This window comes from Xiphias gladius, chromosome 9 (assembly GCF_016859285.1).
Source record: "Xiphias gladius isolate SHS-SW01 ecotype Sanya breed wild chromosome 9, ASM1685928v1, whole genome shotgun sequence".
In the NCBI taxonomy this organism is placed as follows: Eukaryota; Metazoa; Chordata; class Actinopteri; order Istiophoriformes; family Xiphiidae; genus Xiphias; species Xiphias gladius.
The window spans coordinates 3,681,574-3,699,953 of NC_053408.1; the positions used below are offsets into that span (position 1 = coordinate 3,681,574).

The following is an 18,380-nucleotide window of genomic DNA, read 5'->3' on the forward strand; positions in this document are numbered from 1 at the left end:
ATGAAGTTCCTGACGACTGTGACACGAACCTCTGTTTCACCCACAGTTCAACAAAAACCTTCAAAACAATGAAAAATGGCAACAAATTTTTGGTCTTTTTATTCAACTGTAATTGTCTTAATTTTTCAAGTAAAATAATGTGGAATTACAAGGGATCAAAGGAATGCAACAAATGAAGAGAGAGACAAATCAAAAATAAGACCATCACCATAAACTACCCCACCCCCCCACCCACCCCCCTCCAAATATAACCTTTGCTCAAAATCGTTTAGACAAGTCCAAAAGGAAATCGACAATTTACAGTCATCTGGAACTATACCAGTAATTTTATTCACATATTTTGTCCAAGTATTTTTTTTTTATTTTTTATTTTTTTCTACATGAATGAAGAGCAATGAAGTGACTGACAAAAAAATTCAGGTGAAAAATAAAACATGAATTTGGTAGCACTGATGCACAGGGTGCTTTTCTTGGATGTTTTGCGGGGGGGTTGTATCTTTTTTTTTTGTCTTTTTTTTTTTTTGTCTTTTTTTTTTTTGTTTGTTTTGTTTTTTTTTAAATACGGAGAGAAGCTCGACACCCCTGCTTCAGGTGCTTCACAAGGCAAACTGAGGTTCAAACCCATTTGGCCAAAGAGGCACTCTTTAATTTCGATAACATTTACTTGCCCTTTTAATATAAATACATGACAAAGTGGACTTTAACAATAACTGCCTTTGGGAGGATTTGGATCGTGTCTACAGATGTAACATCTTTGAAGACAATTTGCAACTTCAGTTAATACATCTTCGTACTGTAGAGATACATCGTGAGGTACTAGGAACCAATTAATTCACCGAAGTTGATGTCAAAACGAATTACCAGACCACAATGTGCTCAGAAGCCGAGGGCCACATTATCAGATGTGCAAATGAGAAATACAAGGCTGGATTTAAAAATGAATCCAATGAACAGAAATCGACATGAAAAAAGGGGCCCAAGCAAGACAAGCTCCAGCATAGTGCAGCGAAGATCACATTGACAGATCTGTTCTCTTCCTAATACCCTGGAAGAAATAATAACATATGCATAACTTATCAACTGACTACAAAGAAACAATAGTCAGGACAGCTGACAAATTTTGAAAACCAAACTTTCTAAAACCTCCAACTTACAATACAACTGGTCACTCAAAAGTTTAATGTCACACAAATGACTTTTCATTTGTAACCCTAATAGAGGGTGCTGTATAATCCCATTTTAACACATAAGATCTGAGTGTTCCAGTCTTTACTGATTACAGTACATAATGTGAACTAACAACTTGCCTTTATTACCTCTTGCACCTTTGTACCCCTCAAGTCCCAGTGTTGAATTTATCCACTGTTCCATCTCTGTCTGTGTACGGACGCACAATGATGGCGCCATATTTTTTACTCTCAGTCCAGCTTCCCTGAGCCTTCCCCCAGCCGACAATAGCTGAGCTGGTGAGGGGACCAGCTCCAATTGGAAAGGGAGAGGGCCCAAGAGGCAGGGAGGTCCCTGGCTTGTGCAGCACTCAGATCCCTTGCATTTATTAGAGTGCAGACAAAGCAGTAACCTTGGAGGTCATGACATGCTCTCGTATCGTGCTCTGAAACAACACTCTTGCTTCCGTTTTTTCCCTTTGGCACACCGATCATGTCTTGTTGTGACGATGCTGACTAGAAGAGGAGCGGGTGCTCGCGGCCGGTGACCTGGCCTGCACCGCTGCAAGTGCTGTGACGCTACGCAGCACCCTGTCCGGTGTCCCCTCAGTTCCTGAACTGCTGGTCACCTCCTGCGAGGGCTTCTGAGACCTCCTGCTGTGTTTTCGGCCCTCCTGTGGGTGGCCCTGCTTCTTTTTTTTGTCTTTACTCTTTGCCCGATCTGAGCTGCGGTCCCCCTCGCGCTCGCTGCCAGAGGAAGCGGCGCGGGAGCGGGACTCTCTGTGCTCTGTGTTTTGAGAGCTGATGCTGTGGGTACGTTGGCTGCTGTTGCTGCTGCTGCGACTTCTGCTGCTGCGTCCACCACCGTCGCCCTCGCCGTCACTGCTCATGCTGCTGCAGGCACTGTGGCCCCTGGACGAAGATCGGCCCTCAGCCTCACCTTCCTTTCCCCTTGAAAACTTCCTACTTCCACTCTCCTTTTCCTCTGGCTTAGACCTCTTATACTCCATTTCCAAGGGTGGAACCAGAGAACCGGGGCACTGTCTGGTGGAGCGGGAAGCAGACCGGCTCAACTGATTGGGTGTTGAGGGTTTGTTGCTGCCGCTTTTATTATTAGTAAGAGTTACAGAGTTATTCTGAGGAGAGGCTGGTACACTTTTGTTTTTAGGCTTTTGGTTCTTGTCAGAAGAGGAGGCAGGGGAAGTCCCGGTGGCCTTAGCCGCTGAGTCTTTCCGCATGGTGTGGCCAGGGGTGTCCACTCTGCCTTTCATTGCTAGAAGCTTGGCTGCTGCATTGAGTGCCGAACATCTCTTCCCCAGAACTTCAGGCTCAGGAGGCAACGAGGGGGCACTGTTTGTCTGAGCTTTACTGTCTTGTGGCTGAGATCCCGCAGACTTTCTGGTGATCCTGACAGAAGATGTGTCACTGCCAGATTCTCCACCTGTAGAGGTGTTGGCATTGATTGATGCATTTCTGTCAGAGCCGCGTGCAGGTTTCTTTCCTGGCCGTTTGTTGCCCTTCTCCTTCTCCTGATCTTGCAGCCTGCGTTTGGCTGAACGAGTCAACCGGTGCTCCTTCCTGCTTTCGCTGTTGTCAGAGTCTGAGGAGGAGGAGGAAGACCTGGAACGCCTCCTCCGAGAGGTAGTGGTGGTGAGCTCCTCTTCACTGCCTTCCCCTTTCTCTTCCCCAGCCTCTTCCTCTGTCTCCTCATTCCCTGCTTCTGAGGTGACGTCTATTCGCCTCTTCTTGGTAGGATGTCTGTTTTCATACGTCCTTTTGTGGTGAGCATGACGAGTGAGGGTTGCTGTAGAGCCCCCTGATGATGGTGAAGAAGAGCGAGTTGACTCCTGGCTACTCTGGCGACTAAGGGGCCTTTTCTGTTTGGGGGGTTTCTGATCTTCAGTAATTTCCTCCACCACCTGTTGCTTAGGTTCTTCTTTCCAAGGGGTGGTTGTCTTTGCTTCTCCGCCTGCGTCCTCCCTTCCTGGCTCCAAGTCTTTGGTCTCAGAGGAACTCTCCACCTTTCTCCTTTTAGGAGTCTTACAGATCTCCATTTTTTTGTCATCCTCCTCCTTGCTGGTCCTCTCTTGAGCCTCCACAGCATTTACTTCCATTTTTGTCACTGTTTCTGAGTCAGTTTTAGATGCAGAAACTTCATGTTTCGACTCTATCGATTGCTTCTCAGATGAAACACTAGAAGGAGCAGATGTGGGTATCTGGGGCAAGGACTGCGTCTGGGCTGGTGTGGACACCTCTGGGGAAACACCTGTGGATGCAGAGTTTTGTACTTTGGGGGAAATGACTGCAGATGTTTGAGGGGTGGACACAGGAGGGGCTGTTTTGGTTGAACCTGCTGTGGTTGCTGCTACCGGCACAGGAGAGGCTGTGGCAATGGATACTTGGGTAGTTGCAATAGTGTTTGTTTTGGCAACTGTAACGGACTTTTCTGTGGATGATGTAGTTGTGGTAACTGTTTGTGGAGCTGGTGTAGCATCTATGGAAGTTGTTACTGGGGGTGGGATCTTGACAGTCTTTTCTGCAGTTGTGGCAGGGGTAGCTGAAGCTGAAGGGGGCTCTTTGGAAAGGGCTGCTGCCGGTGTTGTTACTTTGACTCCTGTTGGGTGTGACAAAGTTACTGCAACCATCTTTGCTTCTGCGGTTGTGGTAACGCTGGCAGACGTAGCTGGGGACGGAGTGCAGAGTGGACTAGGTTCAGCAGGAGATACTGCTGGGGACTTGACAGCCACTGTTGTTACTTTTGCCTGTGTAACCTCTTGCACTGTTTGCACTGGTTTGGTAGGGACATTGGTGGTTGTTACATTAGTCCTTGATGGAGCTGTATTTGCAGAAGATGTGGTGACTGATGTTACTGATGGTGTCGTAGAAGCATTGCAAGACGTGGCTGGGCATGTTGTTGGGACTGTAGTAGAACTTGTGTTTAATGGATTTGTTTGCACTGGTCTTACTGGAGTTGTCATAATTGTTGTTGGGTTTGATGGATTTGCTTGCATTGTTTTTGCTGGAGTCGTTGTCAGAGTTGTTTTTGAGTTTGATGGACAAGCTTGGACTGTTTTTGATGTAGCTGTTGTCATATTTGTTGCTGTAGTGGGGGAAGACGTTGAGGTTTGTTTTGGTGAAGCTCTAGCTGGGCTTGAATAACTGGCAGCTGGGACAGATGTTACGGTAGCTGTAGTAGACATAGGTGGCAGCGCAGAGGCTTGTGGAAAGTCCTTTGCAACAGTAGTTTTATTTGTTGTGACTGTTTTCACTGTAGTGGTGACTGCTGGTGTGACACTTACTGTTTTTGATATTATGGTAGTACCTATTGTGATCTGTGTGGAAGGGACAGATGTTGGAACTGCTTCGACAGCACTGGTGCATGGTGAATTGGGTGGTGTGGTATCAACTGGTGTGGGAACTGTAGTGGTTTTGGCAGTGTCTGGTCCCGTTGTTTGCACAGTTGTAGAAGCTGAAGGTTTTGGCTCTACAGGAGCTGTAGAAGCGAGAGGTGTTGGTTTTACACCTGGAAGAGATGTTGAGACAGTGCTGGTAGGTGGCAGTGGAGTTGTGGTAGTGGGGGTAGCAGTTGCTGGGATAGTGGCAGATGTGGAAGGTGTGAGAGAGGATGCAGAAGAAACATGGGTTGATGTGTCTGAGCTTGGAACTGTAGCTGGAGCTGAACTAACGACTTGGGTTGAGGCTGATGTAGAGGCAGCCACAGGAATGGGCAAGGTCACCTGGGTTGCAGGTGCATGTGATGCTTGGACTGAAACGGGGACTGGTGTGGAGGCTTCACTTGTTTTTGATGTGGAGGCTTGCACTGGCTTTGGAGCAGGGGCTGAAACTGGGGGTGAAACCTCAGTCTTAGTGTCGGATTCCTCAGCTGTGGCAGACAGGGAGTCCTGACTTGTGCCAACAACAGCAGCTATAGGGGTCTTCGACTTGTGAGGAGATGGTGCTGGTGGCTCTTTGCTAGCATCGGTTTTTGATAAACCAGACACATCAGTAGAGGTCATCTCTTTTTTAGAGTTCTGCCCATCAATAAAAGCATCTGGCATGGTTGTGGAGTCTTTGCGGGGACGACCCCTCTTACGTTTTGGGGAGAGAGAGGGGTTTCCCTCCTCACTTGGCGAGGTGGGCTGTGGGGAAGGAGTCACTGTGTTGTCAGGCTCAGGTAAACTAGGGGGAGTCTTAGGGGGCCGGCCCCTCTTTCTTTTCAAAGGTGCCACAAGAGAATTCATACTGGACTCTGTAGAGGCTGAAGTGGCATCTTTGCCTGGTGGTGTGTCTGTTTTCCTGGACTGGTTTCCTCCCCGCCCCCTACCTAGATGTTGCTGTTGCTCTCCCAGCTGAGCAGCCATGCGAGATTCAGTTTCCAACCTGCGCCGGACAGGAAGGTTTCTCAGCACAGGCATGTCAGGAGAAAGATGGGGTGGGGAATACGGAGGATAACCTCTGACAGGCTGTGGGTGCACAGAGGGATTCGGGGTAGAGTCTTGGTCCTGAAGGGGTTTAGTAACAGTCCCTTTAGGTTTGCTTTCAGGGCTTGGTGGTGTATTGTCTTTGTTCGGTTCATCGACAAATCCAGCAGTGTTCTCCTCCACTGTTGCCTCTTCTGAAGAACCTCCACCACCAGTGCCGCTTCCACGTCGCCGCCTCCTCTTGGGCTCCTTCTCCTCCACCACTGTGACAAGCCTCCCTGGAAGCTTCCGCAAGACCTTCGCTGATGGGGAGTCTTCAACCAGGCCCCGCAGGACTTCACCATCTGCTGACTGACGCTTGCGAGGTGATCTGGAGCTGGTGGAGGGAGGAGACATGGCGCTGTGGTCTTTGCTATCATCATCTTTTGTCTGATGGTCCACTGGGCAGCTGGATTCAACCGATGACTCAGACACCCTCCTCTCATTCTCCCCCTCCTTCTCCTCTCTGCCTGCTTTGGAGCTCTTGCCATCAGTTTCCACAACACACTGTTTCCCTCCCGGGGGAGAGGTTGTAGGAGGGGAAGGCACTGGACTGGGAAGGGAGCGGTTTGGTAGAGCCCTGGTTTTGTTGGTCTGGGTATCTCTGGCGGGTGATGAAGCTTTTGAAGATTTGGTGGAGTCTTGGAGCTTTGTTGATGAGGATGTTTTCAGATTGTCTGTGCGGGACGGGGTGGTAGACACAGTACCAGTGTCTTTGGCAGCTCCTCGTCCTCTCAGACCAAGGCGGAGTCTTTCAGGCACTTCTCTAGGGGTCGTAGGCTCAGGGTCAGTTTCCGGCGAGGCCCCACGAAGCCGACCACTTGTCCTTGTAGAGGTGACAGTCTTGTCCTTGTCCTTTTCCTTGTCTTTGTCTTTGTCCTTGTCCTTGGGTTTACGGCCACGGCGCGCTGGAGCTGGCTGAGTGGGCTCCACTGAAGCTGGTGGTGACAAAAAGTCATCGTCGTCGTCATCAGATGAAGCGTGAAGCTTGAGGCCCTCCTCCTTGGCCTGGTCCAGGCCCTTCCTGGCAGCCTCTACTTGCTCCTATAAACACACGGGCAGATATACATGTTTGATTTTACATATCTGATTAAACGTCTTCATGTTCATATTTTGATTCTGTGAAACTACAGGGCTGGTACTGAAACGTCTTATAACAACACAAAAGCCCTTAAGTACAGTCAGATGGGGGAACTGCATTCAGAGGTGTTGATTAATTTCAATGTTTATTTTAAGGTTGTAGTTTTAAGTGTTATGCAAATATACCTTTAATACCTTTAACTGGCTGTTGTTTGCGATAGTTAAATGGTAGTGGCCATGACAATAAAGGCGAATAAAAATTTGTCAGTCAAAACTAAAATTAGTTTTAAAAAAAATTGGATAAATGAGGAACTGTTTAAGGTAATTTACTGAGCAAAAAAGCCAATTTTTTTTTCTGGTTCCACCTTCTCAAATGTAAAGATTTGCTGCTTTTCTGTTTTATATGATAGAAAATTGAATATCTTTGGTTGTTTGGTCTCTCTTTACCAGACCATATCAAGTAATCTGAAGACACCGCCTTTACCTCTGGGAAATTGTGAGGGACATTTTTCACTATTTTTAAATATTTTATAGCCTACACGATTAATCTGCGATGAAAATAACTGCTAGTTGCAGCATTAATATTTAGTGCAGGGAAAAAGTATTGGAAAAGTTGCTGTTACTTTGTACACCCCTTTACCTTTGTGTTGATGATAGTAATTAAGATGAGTCTTAAAACAAAGTTGAATTTATTATCAAACACTTTAGAAACTTGAGGTGGTGAGACAATTTTATTTCATATAAAACTGAGCAAAGGTGAAAATGTGGCCTTACCTCAGCTTGCTTCAACTCCTCTTTGCAAACATCTTCTAATGAGGCTTCCAAAAAGTTCATGGCGTAGCGTTCAATGGGAGTGAGCTGGAGGTAAGAAGAGAATATGGTGTGTCAACTGAGCACAAACCAAGTGTAGAGATATAATTCAGATTTACAGCAGAACACGATCCCGAATGATGTGACATAACCCCATCTTCCCAGACAACTGGCAGTAAAAGCAACAATTCCCCAAAAATGTTACCATTTCAAGTGTGAATAGGAACTTTATAAATCTTTTTTTTAATATTATAGATATATAATCCAGCCATTCAAAAGCTCAAACCAATGTTCTGTGCCTGATTTCGATTAATAATTCAATTACAGATTAGGATGATTATTCACCTGCTCTACCAGAGCAGCTATTTCCTGCTCAGCCTTAGAGAGCTCCTCCACTTCCTCCTGTTCCCCTCCGTCATCCAGCGGTATGTTCTCATTGAACTCCGCCAGTTCTGCCACCTGCTCGGCTTTGGCCTGAGAGGCTGCTACGATGTCCTCCTCGTCCTCGGCGCGGCACAGGGCCTGCAAGAGTCACATCAAGATGATCAGGGTTATCCGTATACCGCCACACTGTTTGACCTCAACCACAATTAATACTGTCAGTCAGGTTGTAGGTTCAGCAAGTCCCAACAATACAGTTAAACAAAATTTTGATATATATTTGATGTCCGGAGATTAGGACAACCCGAATTATAAGACAGAAAAAGACTTTCTGAGGATAGAACTTTTACACTCCGCCTGTGGGGAAAGTTTCCCTGAGATATCGCTAATCGAAGTGGAAGCGAGTCCTCATCATTGAAGCTTTTTCTCATATAAGTGAAACATGAAATACTGTAACGTATAAAACACACAGTGTATTTTGTCTCTCAGTCACAGACTCTCTCTCTTCCTGTCAGACTGTTAAAGGGTCAGAATCATTTTTTCTGAATTTTCTCATTTTCTTTTTCTCTCGTGGCATTTTTTCAGACTTCAGTCTTTTTGAGCTCATCAATCGACGACAGCTGCGATTCTTAGTGTTTGAGAGGTTTTCTCCCTGGTTCATTTCTGTGTTTGGGAGACGCTATGAGCTCGTTTTCAGTCGTCATGAATTTCTCTCCTCCTTGGCAGCAGAACACGTTACACGAGGCTTCAGGAATCCCGCAGGTTAAACTAAACTAACGAAACACTCCTAGTGCTGACTGACTCTGAAAGACTCACTATAAACTGATTTAAAACACTCATTAGCCTACCGCCATTAAAGCTACAAACAACCCACAATCCAACACAGTCTATGATACTGTCAGTCAATTAACACAGCAATTACAATAAATTTTAATATATTATTACTTTTTCCTTTTTCCAAAGTATGTAACAAGGAAGCGGATTTCGCACTGTTTATATCTATGATGTTACAGTTGGGAATCTTTGGGAATCCCACGATTCAATTACGATTCTTGGTGCCACAATTCGACTCCGAATTGATTCTCAATTAAATAAATAGAAAGGAGGAACTACTTTCAGGCTCTTACTCCACTGAAGTGCAGTATCAAACAGCACTACCTAGTGCTGACGAAGGTCACTGTCTGAACAAACAGGAAAATAAAAAAAAAGAAAAAGAAAAAGGGTGAAAGTGCGTTTTTTTTTTTCATTTTCATTATTTAAAAAGTTAACTGCATCATCTTCTGCCAGTGTGAGAGTAATTAAATCAATGTGTAATTTACTGATCAACATCACTGGTTAAATGTTTTTCTGAAAAATGAGAACTTGGTGTGTGTGTGTGCTCTATACTATGTTCTGCGCTGTTATCAACGTTATACCTACTGGGGAAAGCCGTCATTACCCAAAATGCTGTGCTGGGTGCAGAGGTTTTGACATTAAACAGACTGTGAACTCTGTATATCTTGCAAAAGTAATCATTAAGTCATTAAATCCAAAATGTGCTCAAACACATTTCTTTTTTGAAGATGAACCACGTGATAACTGCGCTGTGCTGCACTGTGCCCTTGAAGGTGGGTTCCACCTTTTTCGTTCCATCAAATAACTTTTTATTCACAGCCTACAAAAATCTATTTTTGGCCTCTGTGAACCAGTTCAACACGATAAGAGGGCAGGATGTGCTGCAAAAAAAGGTATGTTTAATTTTGATTATTGCCTAAAGATAGGTGCTAAATACAGAATACACAGTACTGTGAGAAAGTTTTTAGGCACTTTAGATTTTTAGACTCTTATGCCTCACACACCACCATCGGGGAGGCATCTAACCTGCTCCAGAATGGTGGTGCTCTGTTTGTTGACAGCTTCCTCCTCCTCAGCTTGGGGCACTGATAGCTCCACTGCCACCTCTCGTTTCTCTCCGTCGTTCACATCAAACAGCTCTCGGATGGTTTGCTGGGGAAAAAAAAAAAATGTAAATGAGGCACATTTAGCACAGGGAAACGGTTCTTTGTACCCTGTAAACAAAAATAAGAGGCACTTGAGCAGCCTAATGTCCTCACATTATCAACCACAACATACTCAAAACAACCAATTGTGTTAATGGTGTCATTTATTCACTGCATTAATTGGAAAATGTAGCAACGTCGGTATATTTCAAAAAGCACAAGCGGTATTACTATAAAGGTAGAACTAAACAAATTTAATTAAAAAGGGAAGAGGACGGAGCTTCTGTGTAGCAGGAATAGAGATGTTGTAAATGCTGGTAAAACAGGTCTTACCCTGTGACTCGTATGAAATCATATAATTAATTGAAAACCCTCAGTAGATCGTCAGTTTGAGCAAAGTTGGCTCTACCAGATGTAAATTCCTACCTGTTTAAAGAAGGCAGTGGTGAAGTTTCCTCCTTCAATGGCCATGTCTCCCAGCATCCTCTTCTGGTTGGCTTTCTTTAAAATGTTCTCCTCCACTGTGCGCTCACTGATCAGCCTAAAGAGGAACATCAACAGAAAACATTAACACGTTGTTGAAATCAGGTAGTTGATCAGCAGTGTGAACCACATACCCTGGCCTTATTCGAATCGCTGATTGATCGATCGGCGACTATCTTTATAATCGACTAAACGCTTCAGTCATCGTTTTTAAGCAAAAGTCCCAAACATTGATATGCAGTTTTTCTTTGCCATATAGGAGAGTAAACTTTCTATTTTTAGTTTTTAGGCTGTTAGTCAGACAAAACAAGTCAACTGAAGACATTCGGGGCGTCCATGGTTCGATTCTATGTTGCGTGCTGTACATCTCTCTCTCTCTCGCTCTCTGCACTCGTTGTCTGAAAATGGATTAGAGCCAACATTACTGTTATAAGTTACATCTGTGCTTTTACTGCAATGGCGTCATAATATATGCCATGAGAAAATGTAGGCGTCGGGACTTCCCAGTCCAGAGGTGTCTTGAGATTACATATACAAGACCTCAGAAGTAGATTGTGGAAATCCTGGCACCACTACCCGCCACACAGAGTCAGACCTCCGTTACATTGACACCAATGTGAATCTACGTTTAGGCTTAAAACTTTGCTTACAAAAACCTACAGCTGAGACTAAGATCGCTTTATACTTCCTGCTTTAATCAAGTGATTAAGGTCATATAGAAAGTGTAGGCTTAAACAGACGTGATTTGGCAAGAATTTAAAGAGACACTGCCTTTTCCCATTTTCTTAGAATTGTGTTGCTGTGTTCTCCTTTATGAGCAGGAGTCCACCATCACACATTTTTTTTGCTCATGTAAATACACTTTTCCGGTCAAAGTGAATTCCGAGGCAGCACCGTCACCTGTAGATGTGGACGTCTCGGGTCTGGCCAATGCGATGGCAACGGTCCTGTGCCTGGGCGTCCATGGTGGGGTTCCAGTCACTGTCGTAGAAAACTACAGTGTCGGCCCCGGTCAGGTTCACCCCTACACCTCCACTGCGAGTTGACAAAATGAAGCAGAAGATGCGACGGTCTGCGTTGAAGCGCTCCATGAGGGCCTGAAGGAGACGTAAAGAAGGTGCACAGAGAATAAGAGACAGAGAAGCTTGTCCCTGGCTTCATATGTGAAAACAGGATTACGTTTTTATTTTATCCTTGTACACAGTACTTCCATATATTCAAGTCTTGTCTTGTATGAACAGAAAAGAAAGAAAAACAACAAACATTCAAGAAAATCAAGAATTATTTGAAAATATTGTCGGTACTAACCTGTCTCTGTTCCACGCGGGTGCTGCCATCCAGGCGGAGGTAGATGTGTCCGTGGTAGTTGAGGAACTGCTCCAGCACATCTAGCATACGCGTCATCTGAGTGAAGATCAGCACCCTGTGGCCTCCTGTCTTCAGCTTTCGCAGCAAGGTGTGGAGCGTCTGAAGCTTTCCTGCAAACGGGGGCACACAGTAGGAACACGGATTACTTAGGAAAACAGAGTCAGCGGCGGAGGAGAATAATAAACTGGTAGAATACACGTTCGGGGTATACACAGGCAGGTATGGGGGCATTTCTTGAAAATAGTCTTGAAGTAATCGATGAGATTATTTCATTAGACTAGTTGGCTAACGGTAAGAACTCTTTCCTAAATCACATCTACCTGAAGCATCCACTTCCAGCAACAAGGGTTTTACACGTTAATTAAAAAAAATCTGTTTTAATGAGAAAATTTTAAATCACAAGGACTTTGTATAGGATTAATATGTAGACAACTGTCTGCTATCAGCGAGACTACTTCACTTTTGAAACGACAAATAAAATATTCTTCCTCTTACAAAAGGAAACTCAGTACACTCTGGGCTTACGCTGCTGAAGCCTCACTGGGTCTGGTATGACCAGTAGCTTATGGCGGCTGACGTTAGCAAACTTTAAATAGATAGATTGCCGTGTAACTGGCATCACTGAGGTCTTCTTTACTTGTGCCGCTGTTACGCCATAACTACCATGTGTGGCCACAGTGGTTGCTGTACAGCGAGTGCTACATACTTCCACTTTAAAGAGGAACTTAACACTTAATCCATTTTCTTCAGTTAGTACATTACAGAAATTACAGTCAATTTATTACACTGTCTACTGATCCTGGTTCCATTTCATAGTTTTTATTGCAACAGAAGTTATTCTCATTTTTCCAGAGAAAATCCACTGATTCTGTTCACTTCACCCCCGAGAATCTGAAAAAAGTAACGACATGCCCCAGGGGCTCTGCCCCAAAACTCTGAGGCGACGTCACATTCACACACCACCCCCCGAAATATAGACACAGTGGTCAACTGTTGGCTGGCAGTAAAGGTGGAGACTCAGGGGGGCGCTGAAGTCACTTTTACTTTCGATTCCAGGTGGAAAAAAAAAACAAAACACTTCGGGTCATGCGAGTGACTGGTATAGTTTAAAAATGTAACTGTTACATATGTAGCTATGGTTCTATGAATTCTAGGTGATTCGTCGGATGTAATATCTTGGCATTAAAATGGCTGAAACACATAAGAAGGTTAGGGTTATTTAGGGTGGTGTGTGTCAGTTTAAATTTCAGAAGGGTGCATGTTCAAGCTAAAACAGGGTGTTAAGTTGCTCTTTAAAAACCGATAAAGAATATCAGCGCTCCCTGCTTTAAACTTTTGTTTGAGTCTTTCTGCCCCGTAGTGTAAAATAATCCATACTTTTATGCATCTTGATAACGTACCACAATCGTACTGTATGAGCCTCAGGTCTGGGAACTGGGTCCTCATGTTACACTGGATACGATGGAGGCTGCGGGTGAGCGGAGCGACTTGAGTTGAGAGCATGGAGGAGAAGACTGCCTGCTTGTGGCTCAGAGAGGGAGGAGGATGGCAGCAGTGCATGGAGATCGGAGGAGCCTCTACAGGGGGAATCACGAACGTAAACCTGAAATGAACAGGAAATAACAGTTAAAGCACAAATCTTTCCCCTTAGTTACAGCTCTTGTATCCTCAGTAATGCATTATGTCAGAAAACCAGTCAACGGATCAGACATCTACCTGTCTACGATGTCAGTGAGCAGCTGCAGCCTCTCCTCAATGCTGTGGATGGCCTCTCTGACAGCGTGACTCTGAAACCAGTAGTCATACTTGTTTTGCCACTGTGCGAACAGACAGCTGCCGTGACCCGATCGGCCCCACTCCCCCTGCGAGCTCAGCGCGGCTGGGGAGGGACGGGGACCGGGGAGAAAAGTCAGAAAGTCCAGAACCTCCTGGCCGTACACGGGCTTTGCTCCACAGTGGTGTTCGTTGACTCGAATGATGAAGTCCAGCTGGCTGTCGTGCTGCTGTTTATGGCTATCTGCCAGCCATGACTGTTGAGAAAGAAGGTAAACATTAGTCAGACGAAGAGCTGGGATTCAAGTGGTTAATACAGCGCTGAGCCTGTTTTGAATGATGTTTAAGGTTGTTTAAAGAACCATATATTATATCAGAGCCAATAATAACCGGTGGCCTGGCCAGCACCAACAAGTAAAGGAAGGTCACTAATAAAAGGCCACTAAAAATATGCTGAGGGGGGGGAAATTACCTGCAGCCAACAGCTCACATGGTAAATTTAATATATTTTACATTGCCACAGCACTAATTCATCAGTACAATAGAGTCACATTACACAGACCACTCAGCTTTGAGTTTCTCTTTTTTAAACAAATAATATTTTCATAAGTCAATTAATTCCAGTCTTTTCTTCTTTGCTTAACTCCTGATCGATGTTAAGCTACTGTCAACAAAACTCAATACTTCTTGGTGTTTTTTCACATTAAAAGCCTACCTATAAAGAAAAGGCTGCAGGACTTTAAATTTAAAAATTCTGGAGGAAGTCTTGAGTGTCATTCAAGGTAGCTTGACATCATTTGGTGAAAAAGACGAAGGCTGAATCCAGATGTCCGGACCGCACCCGCAGACTCGCAGATTTAAGTGGTGCGTTCCTGGGAAGTCCGTGAGTTCATGTTGCTATAATATTTTGTTTGGCAGCTCATGTAAGGGGAAACGCTTTACTGCACATTCTGACCAGATCCGTAGAGTAAATCTTTACGTATAATCTGTTATGGTAACTACAGGTTACCATAACAGGTAAACATTCAGGACGTTATGAGTTTGCTTAGCTGAGGAACAGGGGAAGCAAAGCAAAGACCTGTCTCTAATATAAACGCCTGGTTCTCTCCGACACTGAGGTAAATATACGCCACTCTTTATTTCATGGTGAGAGAAGAGCTTCCTTTATGTATCTTGCAACTGATACAGTGATAATCAAATGTACAATGAGCTAAATCAACGCTAAATATTGAAAAATGCCACTGCTCAAAGTGTATTTTGCCGAGAACTGGGGATTGCATCAGTTGAAAAGAGGAACAACTTGCTCACCATGTAGAAAGGAGATCGAGGAGGTGGGCGAGGCACTTTCCTGGGTGGAGGGTAGGCTTTTGTCCCTGCACTGGGCCTCGACTTCATGCTACCCGGGGTTTGACTGCTGCTGCTGCTGCTGCTGTCGCGTGGTGTCGTTGAAGACTTGAACATAGAGGACACGGTGGTCACCAGAGCTTGAGCTGAGGAGAGGACAGAGGAGAAAGCAGAGCAAACATGCCTGTTGTGAATAACTGGATACAAATGGACATGGATTTGCATTTGGTTAACACAGGGAAACTTTTTCCTCCAAAAAACAAAACCTTTTGGAAGTGAGAGCTAATCTATTAAGTATTATTAACTGGTTGATTTATTGTTGGCAGATTTTGGATTAACTATTGAAAGTCTTTATGGTAAACTTTTCTGACTGTTAACTTGCCTTAAGCACAGGGTTTTTTGTTGTTTTTTTTAATTTCTTCCACGTATTACAGTATTAGTGGTAGTGTCAGATTGTCAACCACGGGAAGTATTTAAGTCCCCTCCACTAAAAAAAAAAATAAAAAAGTGTTTTGCTTATTGTTACTTCGCTTGACTGTTAGAGCTTTACTGTGCAGGACGATGTGTGTGCAGAGTTTGATAATAGAAGGCTGTTTTTCACATTCGTCTGCTGAAGCTGGAAAGTTTCTCTGTGCTTGCTCAGATTAAATACGAGTTGGAGACGCGCATATGCAAAAAGGATTTGGAGCCAATCATGGTCGAGTAAGAAACTTACACAACTGTGATAACAAACCGCGAAACCTCTAGTGCGCACACACAGTGAATGGACTTTACAGTGAAGTATGAGACATCCTCTGTCGAGCAGTTCAACTTTTGAAAGAGACAGTATTTGAATATTCACACGGTGCGTTTACATTCACTTGACCAGGTTACTCGAAGAAACTGTAAATCCGTGTATAGATGCAACTCTCCACGACCCTGACCTGGTTTTGGAAGCAGGGCTTTCTTATTTTAGCTGTAGAAGAGGCTGCGTTGGTGACGACTTTTACCGTGCGGTGAGGACAGGCAGAGACAGAGCGGATCTTTCCCTCATAGCAGGAATTTTATGACTTTAGGGCTGCAACTAATGATTATTTTTTATCATCAATGAATTTGCACATTATTATATAGATTAATCGATATAACATTTATATAAAATTTGAGAGGCTGGAAATCAAAGTAGTTGCCGAATTTTTTTCTGTCGATCAACTAATCGAATAATCGTTGCAGCTATAACCAACTTATTTAGACCAAGGACGCATCTCTCTGCATAATTCTCTCTCCTTCTATCCGCCCTCTCCGCTGTTACTTTGCCTGTCTGCAGTCTTCTCTCATGCACAGGCATATTTGTAAAAACCAGATTAGAAACCCAGTTACACCGTATACATGGCAGAGGACTTGGCATCCTCCAAATCCACCTGGGGGAATCAGGTTTCTCTAATCCCGTACCCTGATTACTGAAACCACTTTTCTCGTTTACACCACAGTTAAGAAATTAGCTTTCTGAAGAAAGCCGATTATATACTGGAGACTTAAGTGCAGGTAAATGCACGATTAGATTCTGAATTTTTCAATGAGGGAGGAGGAATAAATGTAATTTTATAAATTTTTAGTAATTCAACTTTTTTGAGGAAAAGATATCAGACACAAATAATTATTCAAAGCAGAATATTTTTATATGTCTTAAAACATGTTGGAAGCAGGTTTTTAGATAAACAAAACTGGCTTCAAGATACTTTCCTACGACTGCCTAAACGTCCCTGCATGTTTCCCCTGACATTACACACTGCACACATCTGGTACTCTAAGCAGATTAAAAAAATGGAGTGGGATGGTAGAGAAGAAAAAAATACTAAAGATTAGTAACAATCTGACCCAGTTCTGCTTGTCATGCATGCATACAGCCTTATGAATTACAGCTCGGAGAGAATAACAGCTCGGGCTCGTTCTCTCACCTAGCTGCTCTGTGCTTGATGGAGGAGGCTGCACTACTTTGAGGACAGGACGAGGGGGTTGGGGCTGGTTCAGGGTTGAGCTAGGGTTTCTGGGAGGAGCTATGGTGTAGTGGGCAGTAGCGGGACCAGGGGTGCGCTGGGCAATTTGCAGTGGAGCAGTGTTTCTGACAGGGGTTGTGTTGGCGTGGGTGTGCAGGGAAGGGGATGCCTGAGGAGCGACACGAGGGGAAGGGGCCACTGCCAGGGTGGGCACAGGCCCGCCCTCCTTGCCTGCTGACTGGCGCACAACGATCTTCACGACGCCAGGGCTGCCCCCCATGGAGGAGGTCACTGAGGAAAAATGAAAACATATGAGCTGTGAGAGACAGGCCTGCTCAAAGGGTTTTGAACAGATACAATAGTGACAATTTTAAAAGACGGGATTTAAATTGGTATTCTGTCAGAGGACATTACAGGATAACGCAATCATATACAAACACTTCTGAGAAGGGCTGAATCGAGGGCAGCTGGGCTTGGTTGTCAGAGAACTGGACTTCAGGTCTCAGAACTGAAGAAGCCTCTTGGATGAAAGGTGAAATGTCTCTAAGTATGCACAGCCAAGTCCAGCTGCCCTCAATTCAACTAATCTTGGATAACCATGAGCTGGATGACTGAGAATCTTCACAGACATATGCAAAAACAAAGAGTATTTCTATTTCTTCAGGGAAATTGATCTTTTCTTTAACATAAGTCGATTAAACTAATTATATGTATTAATTATAGGGATAATTCAGACATTCAGTTAAGCTTTATGGAATCTGAGGACATAACTGAGTGAAAGGCATTGCCCTTTTAAGATATTATCATCGTCTGGCAAGATGTGAAAGAGAGAGTAAGTGGAAACGGGGGTAAAAACCTTGCGAGGAGGCATTATGAGACAGGCGAGTCGCAGGGGGAGCAGTAGAGGAGGTGTTTGCAGGGTGTGTGTTGACTGTGCTCTGGACAGCCACCTGGGCAGGCTGGCTGATGAGGTGGTGCTGAATCCCACTGGACACCAGGTGCATCACATTTCCTGCAGGATGAGTGAGAGTCAGAGACACTCAGGGACTCCTTCACAGCTTCTCCCGTAACCACATTATCAGACATCATTAGCAATGACTTCAATCATTCCTTCATCGAGAGAGCAAGTTTAAATATATGTCATGCATGAAACGTGTTTCAGTTTTAGAGCTCACAAATAATGTTATGGCTATTCTTTTTGGTATCTTTTAAAAAGCAGGAAACTACAATGGCTCGTTTTACTCTAAATGTCATTATTCATACAGCAGTCCAGCTTTAAAAAAAAAAAAAAAGTATAATTAAAAGTATTAACTACTTTTTTATTCTTGAGCTCTGCCAAAACATGAAGGCAATCTTTGCCCATAATCTGTACTCTGGCTTAAAGCCAGAAGCCAAAGAACAAATTATGCCAAAGAATAACAAACTGATATATCTTGATCCACCTTAAACTTAATCAACAATTTAACTGCATAAAAATGTTTATGAACTCTTCTAGTGACTCTCTATGGATGATTTCCTGCTGGAGTGAGCTGTTTCTACATCTTTGCTTTCATGCGCGTGTGC

General features: G+C 44.2%; 1 protein-coding gene across 1 annotated transcript in view; it reads right to left on the bottom strand.

Moving 5' to 3' along the window:
• Nucleotides 1-240: 240 nt before the first annotated feature.
• Nucleotides 241-18,380, bottom strand: part of LOC120794411 (Snf2-related CREBBP activator protein) — a 41,740-nt gene continuing 23,600 nt past the window's right edge. The window contains exons 22-33 of the mRNA XM_040135483.1: nucleotides 17,674-17,829; nucleotides 16,779-17,108; nucleotides 14,809-14,990; nucleotides 13,444-13,757; nucleotides 13,128-13,330; nucleotides 11,668-11,837; nucleotides 11,260-11,456; nucleotides 10,303-10,417; nucleotides 9,758-9,883; nucleotides 7,862-8,038; nucleotides 7,481-7,564; nucleotides 241-6,670 (exon numbers count right to left, since the gene is read on the bottom strand). Of these exons, the coding sequence (XP_039991417.1) occupies nucleotides 1,658-6,670; nucleotides 7,481-7,564; nucleotides 7,862-8,038; nucleotides 9,758-9,883; nucleotides 10,303-10,417; nucleotides 11,260-11,456; nucleotides 11,668-11,837; nucleotides 13,128-13,330; nucleotides 13,444-13,757; nucleotides 14,809-14,990; nucleotides 16,779-17,108; nucleotides 17,674-17,829 (7,067 nt within the window). The 3' untranslated portion in view covers nucleotides 241-1,657. The remainder of the gene's footprint in view (nucleotides 6,671-7,480; nucleotides 7,565-7,861; nucleotides 8,039-9,757; nucleotides 9,884-10,302; nucleotides 10,418-11,259; nucleotides 11,457-11,667; nucleotides 11,838-13,127; nucleotides 13,331-13,443; nucleotides 13,758-14,808; nucleotides 14,991-16,778; nucleotides 17,109-17,673; nucleotides 17,830-18,380) is intronic.